This window comes from Chlamydotis macqueenii, chromosome 1, assembly GCF_036417535.1.
Source record: "Chlamydotis macqueenii isolate bChlMac1 chromosome 1, bChlMac1.mat, whole genome shotgun sequence".
In the NCBI taxonomy this organism is placed as follows: domain Eukaryota; kingdom Metazoa; phylum Chordata; class Aves; order Otidiformes; family Otididae; genus Chlamydotis; species Chlamydotis macqueenii.
The window spans coordinates 8518326-8534462 of record NC_141556.1 but is presented as its reverse complement, the minus strand read 5'-3'; the positions used below and the strand labels follow the sequence as shown (position 1 = coordinate 8534462).

Here is a 16137-nt window from a genome sequence, read left to right as displayed (position 1 = left end):
AATAAGATTAAAAATAGTATAATGCCTTCTACTTACTTTTCCTTCCTTATCACATGGGGTATGAATCTGGAAAAAGTCTTTGTTTGTGCATGAAGGACGCTCTATACATGCACTGGATCCCTCATCTAAAATGAAAGGGTGAGGAACAGGATGTTAAACTATCAAATGGTCCCTGGAAACAACTGTAACGAGCTTAAAATCTGGAGATTAAAGTGAGTCAGCAGAAAAATAGAGAACAAGAACAAAAAATTAAACTCTAAATGGTGTCTACATGAATGTTCCCCTGAACTGAAGCCAGGCAACAGGGAAAATACCATCTATGCTTGTACAATCAAACTAGAAAATTCAGAGTCACCCAAACCCTCACCCCACCCCTTCACCTTCCAGCAGTAATCAGTGTAGTTTGCCAAGCATGGGAATATTTTCTCACTTGATAAGGAACAAAAACATTCTAACTCATTAGAAACTTCCTTGAAACAGTGGCTCAATTTTTCTTCTCCCCAGATATTGTTGCAAAAATTCCATTCCCATCATGAGCACAGGCACAGGTCCCTAAGTATTTGCCTTAAAATGTGACAGCAGGTGCTATGGTCAGTAATTGATTATTCAAAAACTTTCTTATAAAACAACTACAAAGAAGAAAACTGAAGGCATTTTGACCATGAAAAATGGATTGTATCCCTGTTATTTGATGATCACCTGCTAACTACAGCTGGGAATGAAGAGAACTTTGAGGACTAGGGTTTGCAACTAGATCATCACATCTTCCAGCCACACAGAAGGCAGGGACAGGTCAGCAGAGGATTTGGAAAGGAGATTCCCAGAAACTTGACAAGTCTGAAGCCAGTGATGAAGCCAATTCAGGTCATCACCAACTGACAACACAAATTGCCACAAGAGGGCACAGCACGACTGTTATTATCCTTCAGAAGAACCATTCCCCTCGAGGTCATAAAGATCTCCATCCCTTCATGTTAGGACAGGTGACCTCAGCCAAGATTGAGCATGCCCCATTATGTATCTATGTGCCCTCTGTAGTTTTTGGGAAGCCCCATCTTCATTTCCTCTTTGCAGATCAACTGGAGACTAAACTTCATTGTCGGAGAAAACCATTCTCACATCTGCACACAGAAACAGCTTATGACCTTACGTACTCCAACTCTCCTGGTTTTGCTTATCTCATTTGATTTCTGTACCTGCATAATACATTTCTTCTTTACACTTGATGCATTCTTTAGCTCCTTTCTCAGAATAAGTATTTCTTGGACACAACTGGCACCCAGATGAACCCTGTTTGTCACTGAAGGTACCAGGCTTGCATGCGAAGCATTCAGACGTATATGCAACTCCTGTAAGGTAAATTACAGGTAAAGCACTGAAATACAGAGAGTTATGCTCCGCAACTACTGCCTACCTGCTTATGGGAGAAAGCAAGACAGCTGGGTAACACAGCTTAAAAATCACAAAATTTCACCACTCACTTTAGACACTGGCTTTGCCAACCCATGATTCAGGTCATTAATCTTTGCCCCTCAATGCAAGTCTGACCCGTGTAGGAACCTTGTATGAAACTGCAAGTTTGATTACACTTAGAACAAGACCAAAAGAGCCATTCCAGAATAATTAAGTCATTTAAATAGTAATTTAACTGTCACTGTTATGATGTACACATCCATTTGTCACTCTTCAGAGGCTTACCAATAAGCATGGTCTTTCTAGAGTACATTTGTTTTTTCCTTTTTCTCTCTCTTTATTCGCTAAGCCAGTCTTCTCCAGTAGTCGGCATCATTTACCAACTAAACTGATTTTTCATCTTTTCCGTGACAGCGTGAAGTTTTGCTGTTCTGTTTCTACACTTTTCAGGAGACAGGGGACAAGGGGGCTAAGAAAAGCCACTTCGGTGCTGTAGGCACACCGGTAGAAATGGCTCTTGGCAAACACTGTGACAAAAGAGTGAGATAAGACCTAAAAGTAAATATCACTTACCTTCAATTGTGATGTTTTTCACCAGAACTGGTTTTACTACTTTGGATCCCATCAGAATCCCTGTTGTTCTCCAGTATAATATATTGCTACCTGATTTCAGAGTTACCTGCAACAACATGCATGACAGTTAGCAGACATCCCCTCACCAAGAAATTGCTTTATTTCTTATTTCCACTACTCTGATTTCTTGCATCCTCGCAGCAATCCTGGCTTTTCCTAAGCTGCTTAGTGAGTCAAGAAGTAATGGGGAGACAGCTAGGCAGATGCTGTAGAGATATCTCTGAGAAGTGCCTAAATGTGCCTTACAAAAAAAGCTTCTCAATATCGCAGTTTTATGGAAAAACACCAAGAGCTGTTTCTGACCTTGTTGTAAGCAGAACTGGGGAAAAGCTGTTCCTGCCTTTATCCAGCTACCCCTGGCACTCAGGAGCTTTTATCTCTACCTCTATGTCCAGATATAGTCAATCAGTTTGTTTGTAAAGCCTTGAGACACGCTTTTATAAAGAAACCAAACATGACCCGGAGTTCAAAAATTCAGGCTCACAAGTGAGTTTTGTTTATAGGCTTTAAAAATCAAGCTCTGCCTGCATCTAACACTTCAGCATCGTGATCAGTAAGCCAGGCACAAACCCTGAATGTCTCCAGCAGCTGTCCCATCCCTGCTACTCATTTCTGACCCTGAACAGCAGATGCAAGGCAGAAAACAACCCAGTTTCCAACTGCTTTGACCTACTTACCACCACAGCATGGTTCAGCACAACCCCTGCGCTGGCACAGGAAGGGTGGTGGGCTGGTGGCACCGTGGCTGGGGTAAGGGGCAGGAAGAAGGCAGGATCAATTCTTTCAGTAGGAGTGTTAAAGCCTGCTGCCTTCAACTCACCTGTGTAACTACAGTATCACTCTACTCACTAAAAGCAGCACGTTTACCACAACTACGTTGGCCTGCAAAGCTGTACCATATCTACCAGCCCAGTACAAGATGCCTACTGCCAACACAGTGATATTGGCCTGAAGGTGCTATATTTTCACAAAAGAGGAGAGATAAACTCCACCAGCTTAAGGGTCCAGGAAAACGAGATTTACAGCAGTGCCGTACACGCCTGGCAGGAACATAGTTTTTGTTCACCCAGGATAAAAAGTCCAAAAACTCCCTAAAGTGGAGACACAGAATATTGTATCTCTTGTTCCCCAAACACCTGCTATCCAGAGTGGCAGAGGAGAGCTGGGTTACCGCAAGTAACAGGAGAACTAGGACCATATTAAATTAAACATCATGTTGTGTGGTGTAGAGATGCCCAACATCACCTCTAGTGCAGCAGGACTAGCATAATGAAAGTAGAGGCTGCAGCAACTGGAAAACTGGGCTCAGAAAAGCTGCCATGACATGATTTGCAATGCAGACGAAAGCCTTGAGGAGAGCCAGAACAGTCATCTCACCTAGCTCACATCTCTACACCTCAGCCAGGCATCCAAGCAACCTTCATTGTCAGTGGACACACTTGCACATCCCAGGTGATGAGCTCAGATGGCACCATCTCCTGTGCAGACACTGTCTACGTCTCTCAGCTCACCCATGTCAATGCCCTGGCCTTGGATCTACCTCCCAGCCTGTGCCTCTCACTCCTCATCCAGCTCTCCTGCCTCCCGATGTGACTCGCGTGGATCTTGCACCTGAGCTAACATGCACTGCCAACCAGAGCTGGCTCAGAAATAGTTTCTCCTCCAGAAGGATAAGCAGACCATGGAAAACAGAGACCAGGCTGCTGTCTAAGCCCACAAAAATGTGGGTTTTTTCTGGCATAATGCCACCTATGCTGGGCCTTTGCTGGTATGGCTCTGGGAATTAGGGTATGATGGTACAGTGGAAATCAGGCATCACAGTGAGCTAATGAGTTGGTCCACCTATGGTCTACACACCAAGCAAACTCAGCCAGCTGAGCCACAGACCAGCCAAAGGCCTGCTGTTCCCAAGGTGGACACACTCGTATCAGCCCTGCAGGAGCCATCCTGGTGCTGCCAGCTTGTCGTTCCACCGGGTAAGTCACCACGGAGCACAAGCTGGGTGCAGTCCAGCTCTTCAGCACACACTTGAAAATAAAATGCCCATCCTCCCTGCCTGCACACACACAACCGGCTCCCTCTGCTCTGCTGAGCAACGGGGAATCATCTCGTGCTCTCATGAGCAAACAGTTGTTGTAGAAGATTTCAATTATAATCATGCAGAGTGACTGTGGCATGTGGATTTGCATAAATCTATTTAACCTCATAAAGCACTTGATTTGAAGCCCAGGGAAATCAATACAAAGTCTTGCATCTATATCATTTGCTTTGGGATCGGCCCCTTAGAGATCTCAGTGCCTTTGCCCACAACAGTAGGCAAGTTGTGCTGCTTCAGATGCATTCACAGGATCTAGCCTTTGTCTGCTCTCTCCTCAGAGGAAATCACAGACATTTATAAAAGGAAAAAAGCTTCATGAAGGAATTTTTTGCACACTTACAGAATGAGAGCCCCATTCCCCATTGTCTGTTAGCTTCACCCACTTGTCTGCCGTGGACTCCATCTCTTTGCACTGGTCATTTTGTATCTGTTAATTAAAAACACAAGATCAGTGATCGCAATCAGATGCATCTCTCTGTCAGCACAATGACTGCTGACAGGGAATTATAAGATTCAGCTTTGTTCCTGTTGTCTGTGTATTTAGGACAGCAGCTGCCTTGTTTGTGTCAAAAAAAAAAACAACCCAACTTTCAAAACTTGCTAGCAGCTTAACAGTGCCTCCAATGACCACAACTGATGCAGATGGAAGTGGAAGAAGATCTCAGTCTTGTTCTGTCACTATCTAGTCAGACTCAGATGTTGAGCTGACTCCTTCTCTTGAGCTCACCAAGACCCAATTTTCCAAAATCCAAAATGGGCTTCTAAGTCAGAGGGGAGGTAGGAGTGAACAGTTCAAAGCTAGAAGACAACTGCTTTCTCTGCAGCCAATATCTGTTATGTCTTTGGCTCCCTGCCACCTGACTTCACTAGCGATGAGAGTAATGTTATCGAGGGAGAGGCAACATGCCATGGAGAGTCTGCTCTGGCAGAGGTGTGAGGATGATTGTCCCCCATCTAGGTCCAGCGCAGCCCAGCAGCCTTTCCTTGCAGCAGGGCTTGGTGCACAGCCTCAAATAATCCACCTCTTTCTTCTCATAACTGTCTTCTCTGAAGAAAAAATCTCAAGTCCCTTTGAGGTATGAGTTCAATTATTCAACTTTTATTCCACCAGGGGAAAGGCCAGTTCAACACTTTCAGAAGACCTAGAGTCAAGCCTTCTCCTCCAAGTTGTTCCACATCAAGCCTGACATAAATCGCATAACCCCACATCCTCCAAAGCATCTCTGCACTTTACTCCTACCTAAATCAACAGCACTGAGGAAAACTAGTGAGTACAAGCACCTAAGTAGAAGGTAGAGCCCTAATTATCTTGTGCAATCCGAGCTACAGCATTTTTTTTCCTCAGTTCTTAACGGAGTTAAGAATATAAAGTCTCTTCTCACAAGGTGTAAAGGCCTTCAACATGTAAAAAGAGCCTGGGAAGGGCAGGCTGCAGAAGCACTGGGTATTTAACAAGAAGAATTCCACCTACCCTCAGACCAACTGCAGCCGCCTGTGCCTGATAAGCCCGAAAACTTCATCATTTCCCAGCAACCTGCAAGTCACCACCACTGAAATGCTACTGTCCAGAGCTAAAGTGTCATTGTTAAATACATTTAAGCACAAAGACATGCTGGAGAAAAAAAAAAATGGACTTTTAGTGGAGTGTTAAATATGATTTCCCTGAAATACTGAGGCCGAGTAGGAATTATTTACATGGGCATTTTTATAAAGGAGCACTGCTCACTGCTTCTTGAACAGGGAATGACAAATTTAAGGAGGTGAATCAGTGGGATGTGGATAAAAGTAATAATCAAGCAGCCATTTTCAAAGCCAGTGCTCAGAGAAACAATACATTTGCTCCATTGCAGGAGCTGATCAGTCAATCAGTCAAGCAACTGGAGCTAGGATTCATAATCCTGGTACGTTTAACTGACAGCAGAAAGCGTATTTGCTGCTTTCTCCTCATGAAGAAGGCAGGATAGTCTAATATAAAACTGAAGTGCATAAATAATATTGCCTGCACTGTCTGTTATCCACATGCAATAGATTGCACTGATATAGCAGCAAGAGGGTGCCTCCAGCAGGTTTTGCCTTCCTTTCCCATCTTTACTAAGGATAAGGCTACTTTGCAGTTTTCTCCAAGCTTCAAGAAACATTAACCACCACCAGTTAAGGCTTCACACTCCTGTGAGATACCATGAGCTGTGGTTTTTTGATGAAAAACAGAGCTCTCTAGACAGGGAGAGAGCCAATAACAGAGAAGACTGAAAATTTCCAGATATCTCCTGCTCTGAGTTGCCCTCCCATTAAGTATTTTTCTGTCCCAAATGGCAGGTACAACATGCCAAGGAAAGCAATGCAGACGTTGGTGGAAACTTCCAGAATATCTCAGTGATGCGGGGCATCTACACTGCTCTACAGAGCCTGGTGCTGGGAATCCTCTAGTTCCCTGGACTCCAACCAGACCATCCATGTGGGCAGAGCAGGGCTGTCGTTCCAATTTGGGTCCCAGCTGATCAGATTGTTTCAGTAACTTGGTGCAAGCCCAGCCAGGTTGCTCCCATTTCAGAGCTAATGACCCCCTCCATTTCACAATGCAAACATGTCCTCAGAGCTTAATTTCTACTGAAAGTCATCTGAATTTTTACTCCTAAATCTCTTTGGAGAACTGTTGTTTCTGACTTTTTTTTAAAGGATCAGCCTTTTGTCTTTTCTCCTGCTTTTCTTCTCATTTCAATTGCTATGACCCAAATTGACCTAAAACTAAAGCTCAGGTTTCCACATGCTAATACATTGGAGCACCTCAGGTTCTGGATGACTATCTTGGAAGATGTCTTTTTAAATTTGAAGTCCCTTCAAAGGCATCTCCAGTCAAACACCCCTAAACTAAAGCATCTACCACCAAGAGCTGCCTCGTAAAAGACTGGACTAACAGTGGCAGTCATGACCTCTAATGCAAAAATCCCAGCACATGGTAGATAGAATCGCTTTAGCTGAGTTTTGAAGCTGAAATTAATTCCCAAAAGGCAGCATAAGTGGCAGATTTTATTTTTTTTTAATCTTGTTCAACAGTAACAAGCTATGGATGTATGGGGAATGTAAAGGGAGGGAAAAGCTGTTTCTGATGGTCTTTATCTGGATTGAATTCTTACAATATAAGGTTGGATTCTTCACATAAAAGGCCTTACAAAAAATTCAAAGAAGATGTTGTTGTCAATGTACTGGTATTCGAAGAAGACAGAACCAGATTTCTTCAAGTGCACAGCATAGATGAGAGAAACTGTACAGTCATCCCTGTTCGACTCTATGTAATTCCCTCGAGGTGTCCACGAAGAGCTGATGAACATAAACAAAACAAGCCTCAGCTGAGATCACAGACACTGAGGAGACTTTTCTCACACTACTATACAAAAACATATTACTCAGCAAAGAACCCAGAATCTCACAATAGCTGAATGCAGTGAATGTACAACTTTATTACTGGATTCCCATCTATTTTTCATGTAAAAACAATACTTATCATTAACACTGTGCATGGAAAAAGATATGGCACTAGAAGTTTATGACCCAGCCTACATAGGAAAGGTTTATTATCCATAGATCTAACATACTTTCAATTATACTCAAAACCAGCCTTCTGCAACCACCATGGGTCTCTAAATAGACTATGAAAGTACCTTTTAGCCATATTTATTATACCATGACCCTGGAGCTTTCCAACTACAAATATGAGCAGCTCCAGGATGGTCTTAGAGTCACTAGCTACTGATGAGCCCAAGAAATCCATTATGACAGCAAAGAGATGGCTAAAAATTTTGCTTTCCAGCTGCTCTTGTTTGCCATTACTAGGGCTGGTTATCCCCTGGAGAGCTTAGGTAAGTCATTAAGCTGGCTTTGTGCTGATGAGCTGTCTCAGGTTCATCCATGCCTGTGTAACCCAGGTGCAAACAGAACTTCTTACTTGTTGCAGCTGTCAGCTTTGTTCTCAGCCGAGCCAACCGCCGTGTCCATGAAAGTCGCCACGTTGGAGAATCCTGCCGGCAGCTCATCCCACTCATCAAACTTGATCCCGCTGCCTAGTGAGTAGGTCCCTTCTGCACATTTGCTGCACACCTGATTCTTCATCTCCAAGTACTCGCCAGAGGCACAGGAGAAAGCTGGGGAGAGAATTGTTTCCAGCATATGAATGGAGATATTAATCCTAATTAATTTACTTGGTTTTTTTTTTTTTACAATTAATTAATTAGGAGTGAACTATCACTAAAGGGGACCAGATGGGAATGCTCCAGCCCCAGGAACACAAGAGCTGAACTCCCAACATTGCCTGCAAAATTCAGATGTTCAGCAGTGCCTGTTTTTCCAATGACATGGCAGCACAGAAACCAAATCTCAGATGATGACTCCTGATTTGCAACATTTAGAAATGAAATCTTTACCCACAAACTGTGCCCAAAAGCAATCAGTGAAAATGAGGATTTGCAATACAGTTCTCCTCACCCTTGCTCACCCACCTGTTACACCTTGAACTCAATTAAAATCATCAGCACTTGAGAGCCAGAGCAGATTCACATCACCCACCTGCACGGTAGCTAAGAAGAGTGCACAGCAGCACAATGACAGTAATATAACACTACAAACCTTGGCTGAGAGTTGCAAACCTAATCCAAGGGTCTCCCCACATTTCTCCTCACATGGGCTGACTACAAAGTCTTGAACATCTTGCCTGATAGACCAGGTGGTCTTGGAAAAGATCAGCAATGGACCTGTGTCTTGTAAACAAGGATCTTTGACAGGGGGGGTATTAGCATGCTGAGAAAATAAACACTGGTTGCCAGCACAGCAAAGGCAATACTTAAATATGTGTAACTAGGGGACGTATAATTAGGAGGTAATGTTCACAAAATGCTTTTTTTACTGATGTCTTTAAAATTACTTACTTCAAATAACTATATATCCCTTGTTCCAGTCTGATCACATGTCTACCTGCTAAGGGAAGAACATTCTCATTATATAGAGGAAACCTAGACAGTCGCTGAAATCCTGTATGCCCACGGAGCCCCATATCTGCACTGGTTATCATTAACTCCTGCCCAGATGCTCATTTCAATGGCAGATCATTCCACTTGCTCCCAGCTCCATGCTGCACCACATCCTCTCTGAGACTGAACATCCTGGATAGAAAATAAATGAGTGCTTTGTGCAGAACATAATATTTCCTATGTGGCTTGCAGATTTTTAAATTTAACTGTGCCAGTTTAGCTAAAGCAGGATTCAAAGCAATGCATACAACTTGCATCCCAAGAAATGGTGGGATTTTTGCTGTTTCACGCATGCCACGTTGTGCAGCAACAGATATTTCATACACTCACTTTGAGAGACAAAAACTCACAGTCTGAAAAACCGTAGGATGAAACCAAACTGCTAGCCAAAGCGGTGAAACTGGCCCAAAACAACTGACGCCAGCTGAAGTCCCAGCACATGCGGTTTCATAGATGTGCTGATGTTTATCTAACTGCAGAAAAAATTGTTTGATCGTAAGTACTTTGATAAACTCATGACTGCGTAACACCAATTTCCATCCGAATCCAACTGCAGTTCAGGCTTCCATTTCTCTGCCAGCTCTCACAGCATTTCTTTGTGTAATTGTCCTTGACGGGCAGCACTGGAAAGCAGATAAAAGGTCTATTTTGATTGAAAGATCTGCCAAAGGGTCATTTTCCTCTCTTAGTCATATCAACATACTCTGAATTTGAACCAGTGGACTTCAAGTCAACAAATCTCTTTTTCTAACCCCATCGCTTGCTGGTGACGGACCAAGAAGGAAAGTGGTCAGAAGCGTAGCAGGGATGGGTGATAGGGTGGATACATGCAAGTAAATCCTACCACAACAGATTTCTGAGAAAGACTAACAGACAGGAAAAAAAATCCACCCTCAGTGGGGGCAAGTGGTTTTCTGTAGGCAGTGGCACACGATAAACATCCCATCTGGCTACCTCTGCGACCTCAGCTCAAGCCATAGGATGTACCTACAGCTTTTTTTCAGAGACCTGAAGAAAAGTAGCAAGCACTTCCCCATGTGTCTGAACTGAGACCACATCTCGTACAGCTTTTCACCTTAAATGCATAAAGGTGCCCTGACTCACTGCTTTACCATTATTAATAAATACTGCTTTATTTTTTTTCTTTTGAAGGGTGCACAGAGAAGCCATCAGGAAGGCAAGTAAAAAAAGTGAGCTCTCTCATGACATATTCAAATCCTTTAACAGTTTCAACATTTTTTAAAGAAAGTGAAATAGCAAGAAATTGAGAGCACTGCTTAACCACACATTCCAGATCTGTGAATTTCAAATAAGGAGTCAGTAACTGCGAGCGATTCGCTGCCATGATGAAGATGCAGAAGGCAGCAGAGCCACCTCCTCGACTGCAGTGAGGTTGAGTGGAGATTATTGCTTTAACCGAAATAATATCTTTTAATTACCTGCAGTCTCATCATTTTAGAGAAAAAAAAAAAGAATATAAGAGAACCAGCAGGCTGCCATGCAGGACACTGCCATCCATTGCTCACCTTCCAGGAGAGGGATGAGCCTTTTTCTTACTTAGGTGGGGAATTACCTTCTTTTCCTTTTCTAAGAATCATATTTCAAAGGCAGAAGCATTTCCCATCAAAACACATATGTCTGCAAGCAAACTAGCTCTGAGCATGCCAGTTGCTTGCCAGGTTCCATTTGGGGCTGAAGGTGGCTAATGGCAACATGAACCACTTTTGACATTGGAACAGATGCATCGTTTGGTCTTATTCCAGGCGGTCAGGAGCAACTGCAGGGGGATGGGGAGCAAATACATCGTGTGACGAACATGGAGATGGTCTCCTCTCCTAGTGTCACACAACTTGTTTTTCCAGCAAGGGGAGAGACCAAAAGTCAGGCTAAACTGTCATTAATCTAAGCAGCATCCATTCAGAAGTCCATCGCAGCTAGAGACCGGCAGGTTGTGTTCATGTTCAGAGGGACCCTGCAGAGCTGATGTCCCCCACAATGGACCAGGAGGCACTTGCCTGGGGTGGGGACAGAGCACAGACAGATGATCTGTCCCAGGGCACTGGTGCTTGCTTGTGGCTGCTCCATCTCACTAATACGTAGCTGAGAACAGATCCAGCGCTGACTAGCGATCGCTTGTCTACAGAAACGGTTGACATTATCACAGCACTGTTGTTTTGTTTGCGGGGGGTGATACACGCAAGATGCTGTCAACAGGAAGAACAGCATCACCACACAGGAGGTTAAGGTGCAATGTGAAGTTTCAGGAATCTAAATCATACATTTTAGGTTTGTGCTCTGATTCATCCTCCACTAAACCCTCCCTCTTGCTTCAGACTCCGGAGGGAAAACTAGTCTCCTGGCTTAGAGGCAGTCTTGGTGAATGCTGTCTGCCTCCAACCCCAGTGCCCATTTGTTTAAGTATTTGATACTAAATTTTCGGAGAAAATGTCTCTATTGAATAACTCCTTACATGCCCACCCTGCTTCAGAAAACAGAACCAAGGCTGCTAAATCACGTAGGCAATTCTGAAAATCTTTTCCAGAATTGACACTATTGATCCTCTTTGGATATCACTATTCCTCTCTCTCTCGACTACAAACTTTATTACACCTTTCAAATATCGGTTTGGGTGCTACACATCAACTTACACAGAGCAAAGCACATTGTGAAGACTGAATTTAATCTTCTTTTTTTCTGTGAAAAAAAAATGTGAAAAGCATTAAAAGGTTTCATGACTTGCCCCATCATGGGCACTTTTAAAACTGAGAGGACATTTTCAGAGGCAGTTAGGAACAGTGTGACATACTGTGGTGCTGGATACTCTGATATCTTCAGTAGCTCCAGTGAAGCTGACGCAATTATTGGTGATTTGTTGCTCTAGCTCTCTTAAAATAAACACAGAAGAAAAAAAAATATTGTGGTTTGTACAGGCGACCAGTCTTGGTCACAAAAGATGCTGTAAAGTATTGCTAGACACTGCCACAGGCAGCCACACACATTCATACACACATGAAATAAAGCTGACACTGAATTCACTTCATAAAAAATTAACAAGAGCTACAACTAATAGCTACCGCAACCATTGTGTAAGTCTTGTCAAACAGACCTCTTTTCGTTCTTTAAAAGGATTACAAGTCTCTCGATAAAGGTGAGGGAGTGGATGTAATAGACTTAGGGTTTCTAATACAGTTAACTTAGTTTTGCACGTCATTCTGATGAAGAAGGTAGTACCACACAATACCAGGAAGGCACTTCTTAAATGGATTAAGAACTGCCTGAGTAAGAGAGAGCTATCTGTGGGAAACCACCACTGAGCAAGGAGGAAGGAGGCAGTTCTGCCTGCCCCGGGACCCAGTCTGATGGCTGTCCACATTTTTATCAACCATCTGCAAGCAAATAGAAAAGGAATAGTATTAAAATTGGCAAGTGAGAGACTGTTGCCAAGCCTGAGCCTACTCAAAGTCAGTGTGTTTTAACAGGGTCAAAGGCAAAGAGAAGCCACTGAAGACAAGGAGTGCCAGCCCTGCCTGCAAAAGGAGAACAGCAAGCCTGAGGGTCGGAGTGGCCGTTCATCAAGAGCTTCCACTGTCGAGATGTGCAAAAAGGCGCCAGTGAGATCTGTGGATAAATTTAGAGGTGGAGGTAGAGATGTGCAGGATGAAACGTGTGTATTACAGGCAAGAAGGTCATTCTAATACTGAATATAGTTGTGATTTGGCATTTCTAAGAGATCAATGCAAAAGAGAAGGACTTTAAATGCTTTTAAAATAAGTGGTAATGTCTTGCAGTGAGAGGTCCGAAGTGCATAGTCTATTTAGTTTATCAAAAGAAGATTGAGAGTCAATTTCATAAATATAATATATATATTATATTATTATTTATTATTATTTATATTATATATAAACATATTCAGGAGGAGAAAACACAGGATGCCAGTGGACTCTGTAACCAAGCAGAGAAGTGCGTAAGAACCTTGTAAAAGCTGAATCCAGACAAATTCAAATTAGAAATAACACACACATTTTTAATAGGAAGAATGACTTATTGCTGGAACAGTCTGTCATGCCATGTGATGGACCTTTTGTCTCTCAAGTGCTTTGTATCATAACTGGACACCATATCGAAGAAAAGCTCACGCCAAATAAAAATTATCAGCCTCAGCATCAACCTAACTGGCTGAATTTTAGTGGCTTACGATGTCAAATTACGATGCCTCAATGTCGTGCATCGTGTAACACCAAACCTATAATATATTCAATTTTCCTCCTCTGTGCAGCCCTGGTCAGTCAGTATTACACCTTCCCTCAGGTAGCTTCCCATCCCACACCACTTAGACCCACTACTACCTCTATCAGTCTTCCCAGTAGACATTTCTTACTTATGATACCTAAAACTATTTCAGCTCTTCTGTTTATTCTGCTTCCACTGAGCCATGTGCATGTTCATGTGTATCCTTCTGTGTCGCCCTGGCTCTCAATACAATTTTTAAAAAGACACAGGACTAGATTTTGCCAGATTACAACAACATTAGAAGGGGGTAGCAATTCTACTCAAACCAGTGAAAAGCCACAGGAAAAATAATCTCAAACACTGGCTTTCCACCTCTTCCCCCTTCATTTCTATGTTTTTCATCCAAAGCCCCACTGCCTGGGATTCAGGTGAGATGCTGCCATCTCCTGCAGGCACAGTTTGGGCTGAATTATCTCAAGTTCCCATGGGCAGAGGTGAAAACTGAGGCTCAGAAAGGAAATATGAGCTTGGCAGCATTCTACAGTTGTCCCTCTGAACAGCTGTGAGGTTCAACAGACACATGCCACAAACCTGGAGCGGAAGATGTGGCCAAGGACAAGTACATAGAGGCATCTGTTCAGTGATACCCTGGGACAGGGTGCACACAACATGGAACCAAGGACCAATCAAAATATGGGATGAGGAGAAAAAAAGAAAGTCAAAGGAGGAGAGGAAATCATTGCTTCATTATTAATGTTTCCTATAATCTCAGCCAGCTTCAGAATGTCTTCCGTGAATAATTTATACAAGGCTTCTCCAATAGACTGTGAATAATTGATGTTCGTTTTCTTCAGTCATTATATCCCAACGTGTTACCAACATCAAGACTGAATCTTAATTTAAGAAAAAAAATCTACCAAGGCTGTTTAGGCTTGAAATGCCATCACATTGAAAGCTGGTGTAACTTGGGGAAGAGTACTTTCTGTGGAAAATACCCCTCCTCTTCTTAGGAGTAAATAATTTTTCCTTTTATCTAAGAAATTAAAAAATAGAGCAATGCTTTTTACAGTTCACCTCTTCAACAGGAACAGTACCATCTCCCCCAGCTGGCCTGGCACATAGAAGAGTTCTATTATCACTTTGTGTTGGTTTTATTTAGTGACGGGAGGAAATGGTTGCAGCCTCTGTAAGAAGCTGCAAGAAGTTTCCCCTTTGTCCAGCGGACTCGGCCAGGCCTAGGGCAGACCTGCAGGCTGACCAAGACCGAGTCGATTGGTAGTGGAATGTTCTCTGATAACGCCTCTGCAATAATGTATTTAATAAGGGGAAAAATTAAAAAAAAAAAAAAAAAAAAAAGAAGTGAAGAAGCTGAAGCGGGGGCAGAGAGGGGGAGTCGTGGGCCTTGTGGGCCTTGCAGCCCTCACCCTCTGGCCTCCCGCCGGGTGGTCGTCTGGGCCTGACTTGGCCCGGCCCGGCTGCAAGAAGTGGAGAGGAGATGAGATGTGAAGAGAAGGTGAGAGGCGTCTGCCTGAGCCGACCGTGAAGAATTTCTTGTGAGAGGAATGGCTGCAGACGCCAAAGTCAGTGAAAAAGGAGGGGGAGCCGTAATGCTGCTCCTGACAGAGATCCCCCTGCAGCCCATGGTGGAGCAGGCTGTCCTCCTGCAGCTCCATGGAGGCCCAAGGAGGAGCAGAGATCCACCTGCACCCATGGAGGACCCACGCTGGGGCAGGCAGATGCCTGAAGGAGGCTGTGGCCCATTGAGGGCATTCCCTATCACCCCTGTGTTGCTCGGGGAGCTAGAAGGAGGTAGAGATAATTGAAATGAAGTTAAGCCTGGGAAAAGGGAGGGGTGGAGGGAAGTTGTTTTGTTCTCTTTCTCATTATTCTGCTTTGGTTTTATTAATAATAATAAATAAACAGTTTTCCCCAAGTCGTGTCTGTTTTGCCCATAACAGTAACTTTAGTGATCCTGTCCTTATCTGAAACCTCAAGCCTTTTTATTATATTCTCTCTCCTCCATTCCCTCAGAGGATGGGGGGAGTGAGTGAGAGACTGCGTAGCTTGGTCCCGAGCAGGGCTAAACTACAACACACTTTTATTTCATAATTTGAACACTGAAAGGTGTGGTTTTGGAATGGGAATACTCAATAAATTCATGAAAGTGTGGCATAGAGTGGAGGAAGGCAATCATCACCAAGAGGGTAGCAAGCAGATTTTCTGTCAGGTTTACATCATCTTAATGGCTCAGCACTGGAGATGGCAGGAAATTGCCACCAAATTGGTTGGTGCAGATGGCTTCTAGTGCCATTTGAGATGTTCTCTGCACACAAACACACACACAGAGTGTTTGCCTCTCATGCCTTTACCAAGCCCTAGCAAATATCAAGGTCTTGCCTGTTGCTTTCCTGTTGAAAGAGAAATCAGTGACTCAGAGGAAGCTATGTTTAACTTAATTACATCATGTACACAAATAAGATGAAAAAATAATCAAAAGACACTAAGGCAAATCTTTCCCTTGGAAGCCTCCATACACACATCAACATGCAGTTCCCAGTAACTTACAGAATCTGGACAAATTACTTGTAAAACTGTGGTACCTCTCAGGGTAACAACATGCATTAGGAAAACATCCAGGTGGAAATGCCATGGCAAAATGTAGTCTCTAGCCTCAGTCTGCATGAGAAACCTAATGCCATAAATAGGACCCACCTATCTGACTCGAGTTAGGAAGTGCATTAG

General features: G+C 43.3%; 1 protein-coding gene across 1 annotated transcript in view; it reads right to left on the bottom strand.

Annotated features, from left to right (window-relative positions):
* Positions 1 to 16137, bottom strand: part of ELAPOR2 (endosome-lysosome associated apoptosis and autophagy regulator family member 2) — a 101287-nt gene that overhangs the window by 25499 nt on the left and 59651 nt on the right. The window contains exons 3-8 of the mRNA XM_086745463.1: positions 8088 to 8283; positions 7315 to 7462; positions 4485 to 4571; positions 1987 to 2092; positions 1197 to 1349; positions 37 to 125 (exon numbers count right to left, since the gene is read on the bottom strand). Coding sequence (XP_086601589.1) covers positions 37 to 125; positions 1197 to 1349; positions 1987 to 2092; positions 4485 to 4571; positions 7315 to 7462; positions 8088 to 8283 — 779 coding nt within the window. The remainder of the gene's footprint in view (positions 1 to 36; positions 126 to 1196; positions 1350 to 1986; positions 2093 to 4484; positions 4572 to 7314; positions 7463 to 8087; positions 8284 to 16137) is intronic.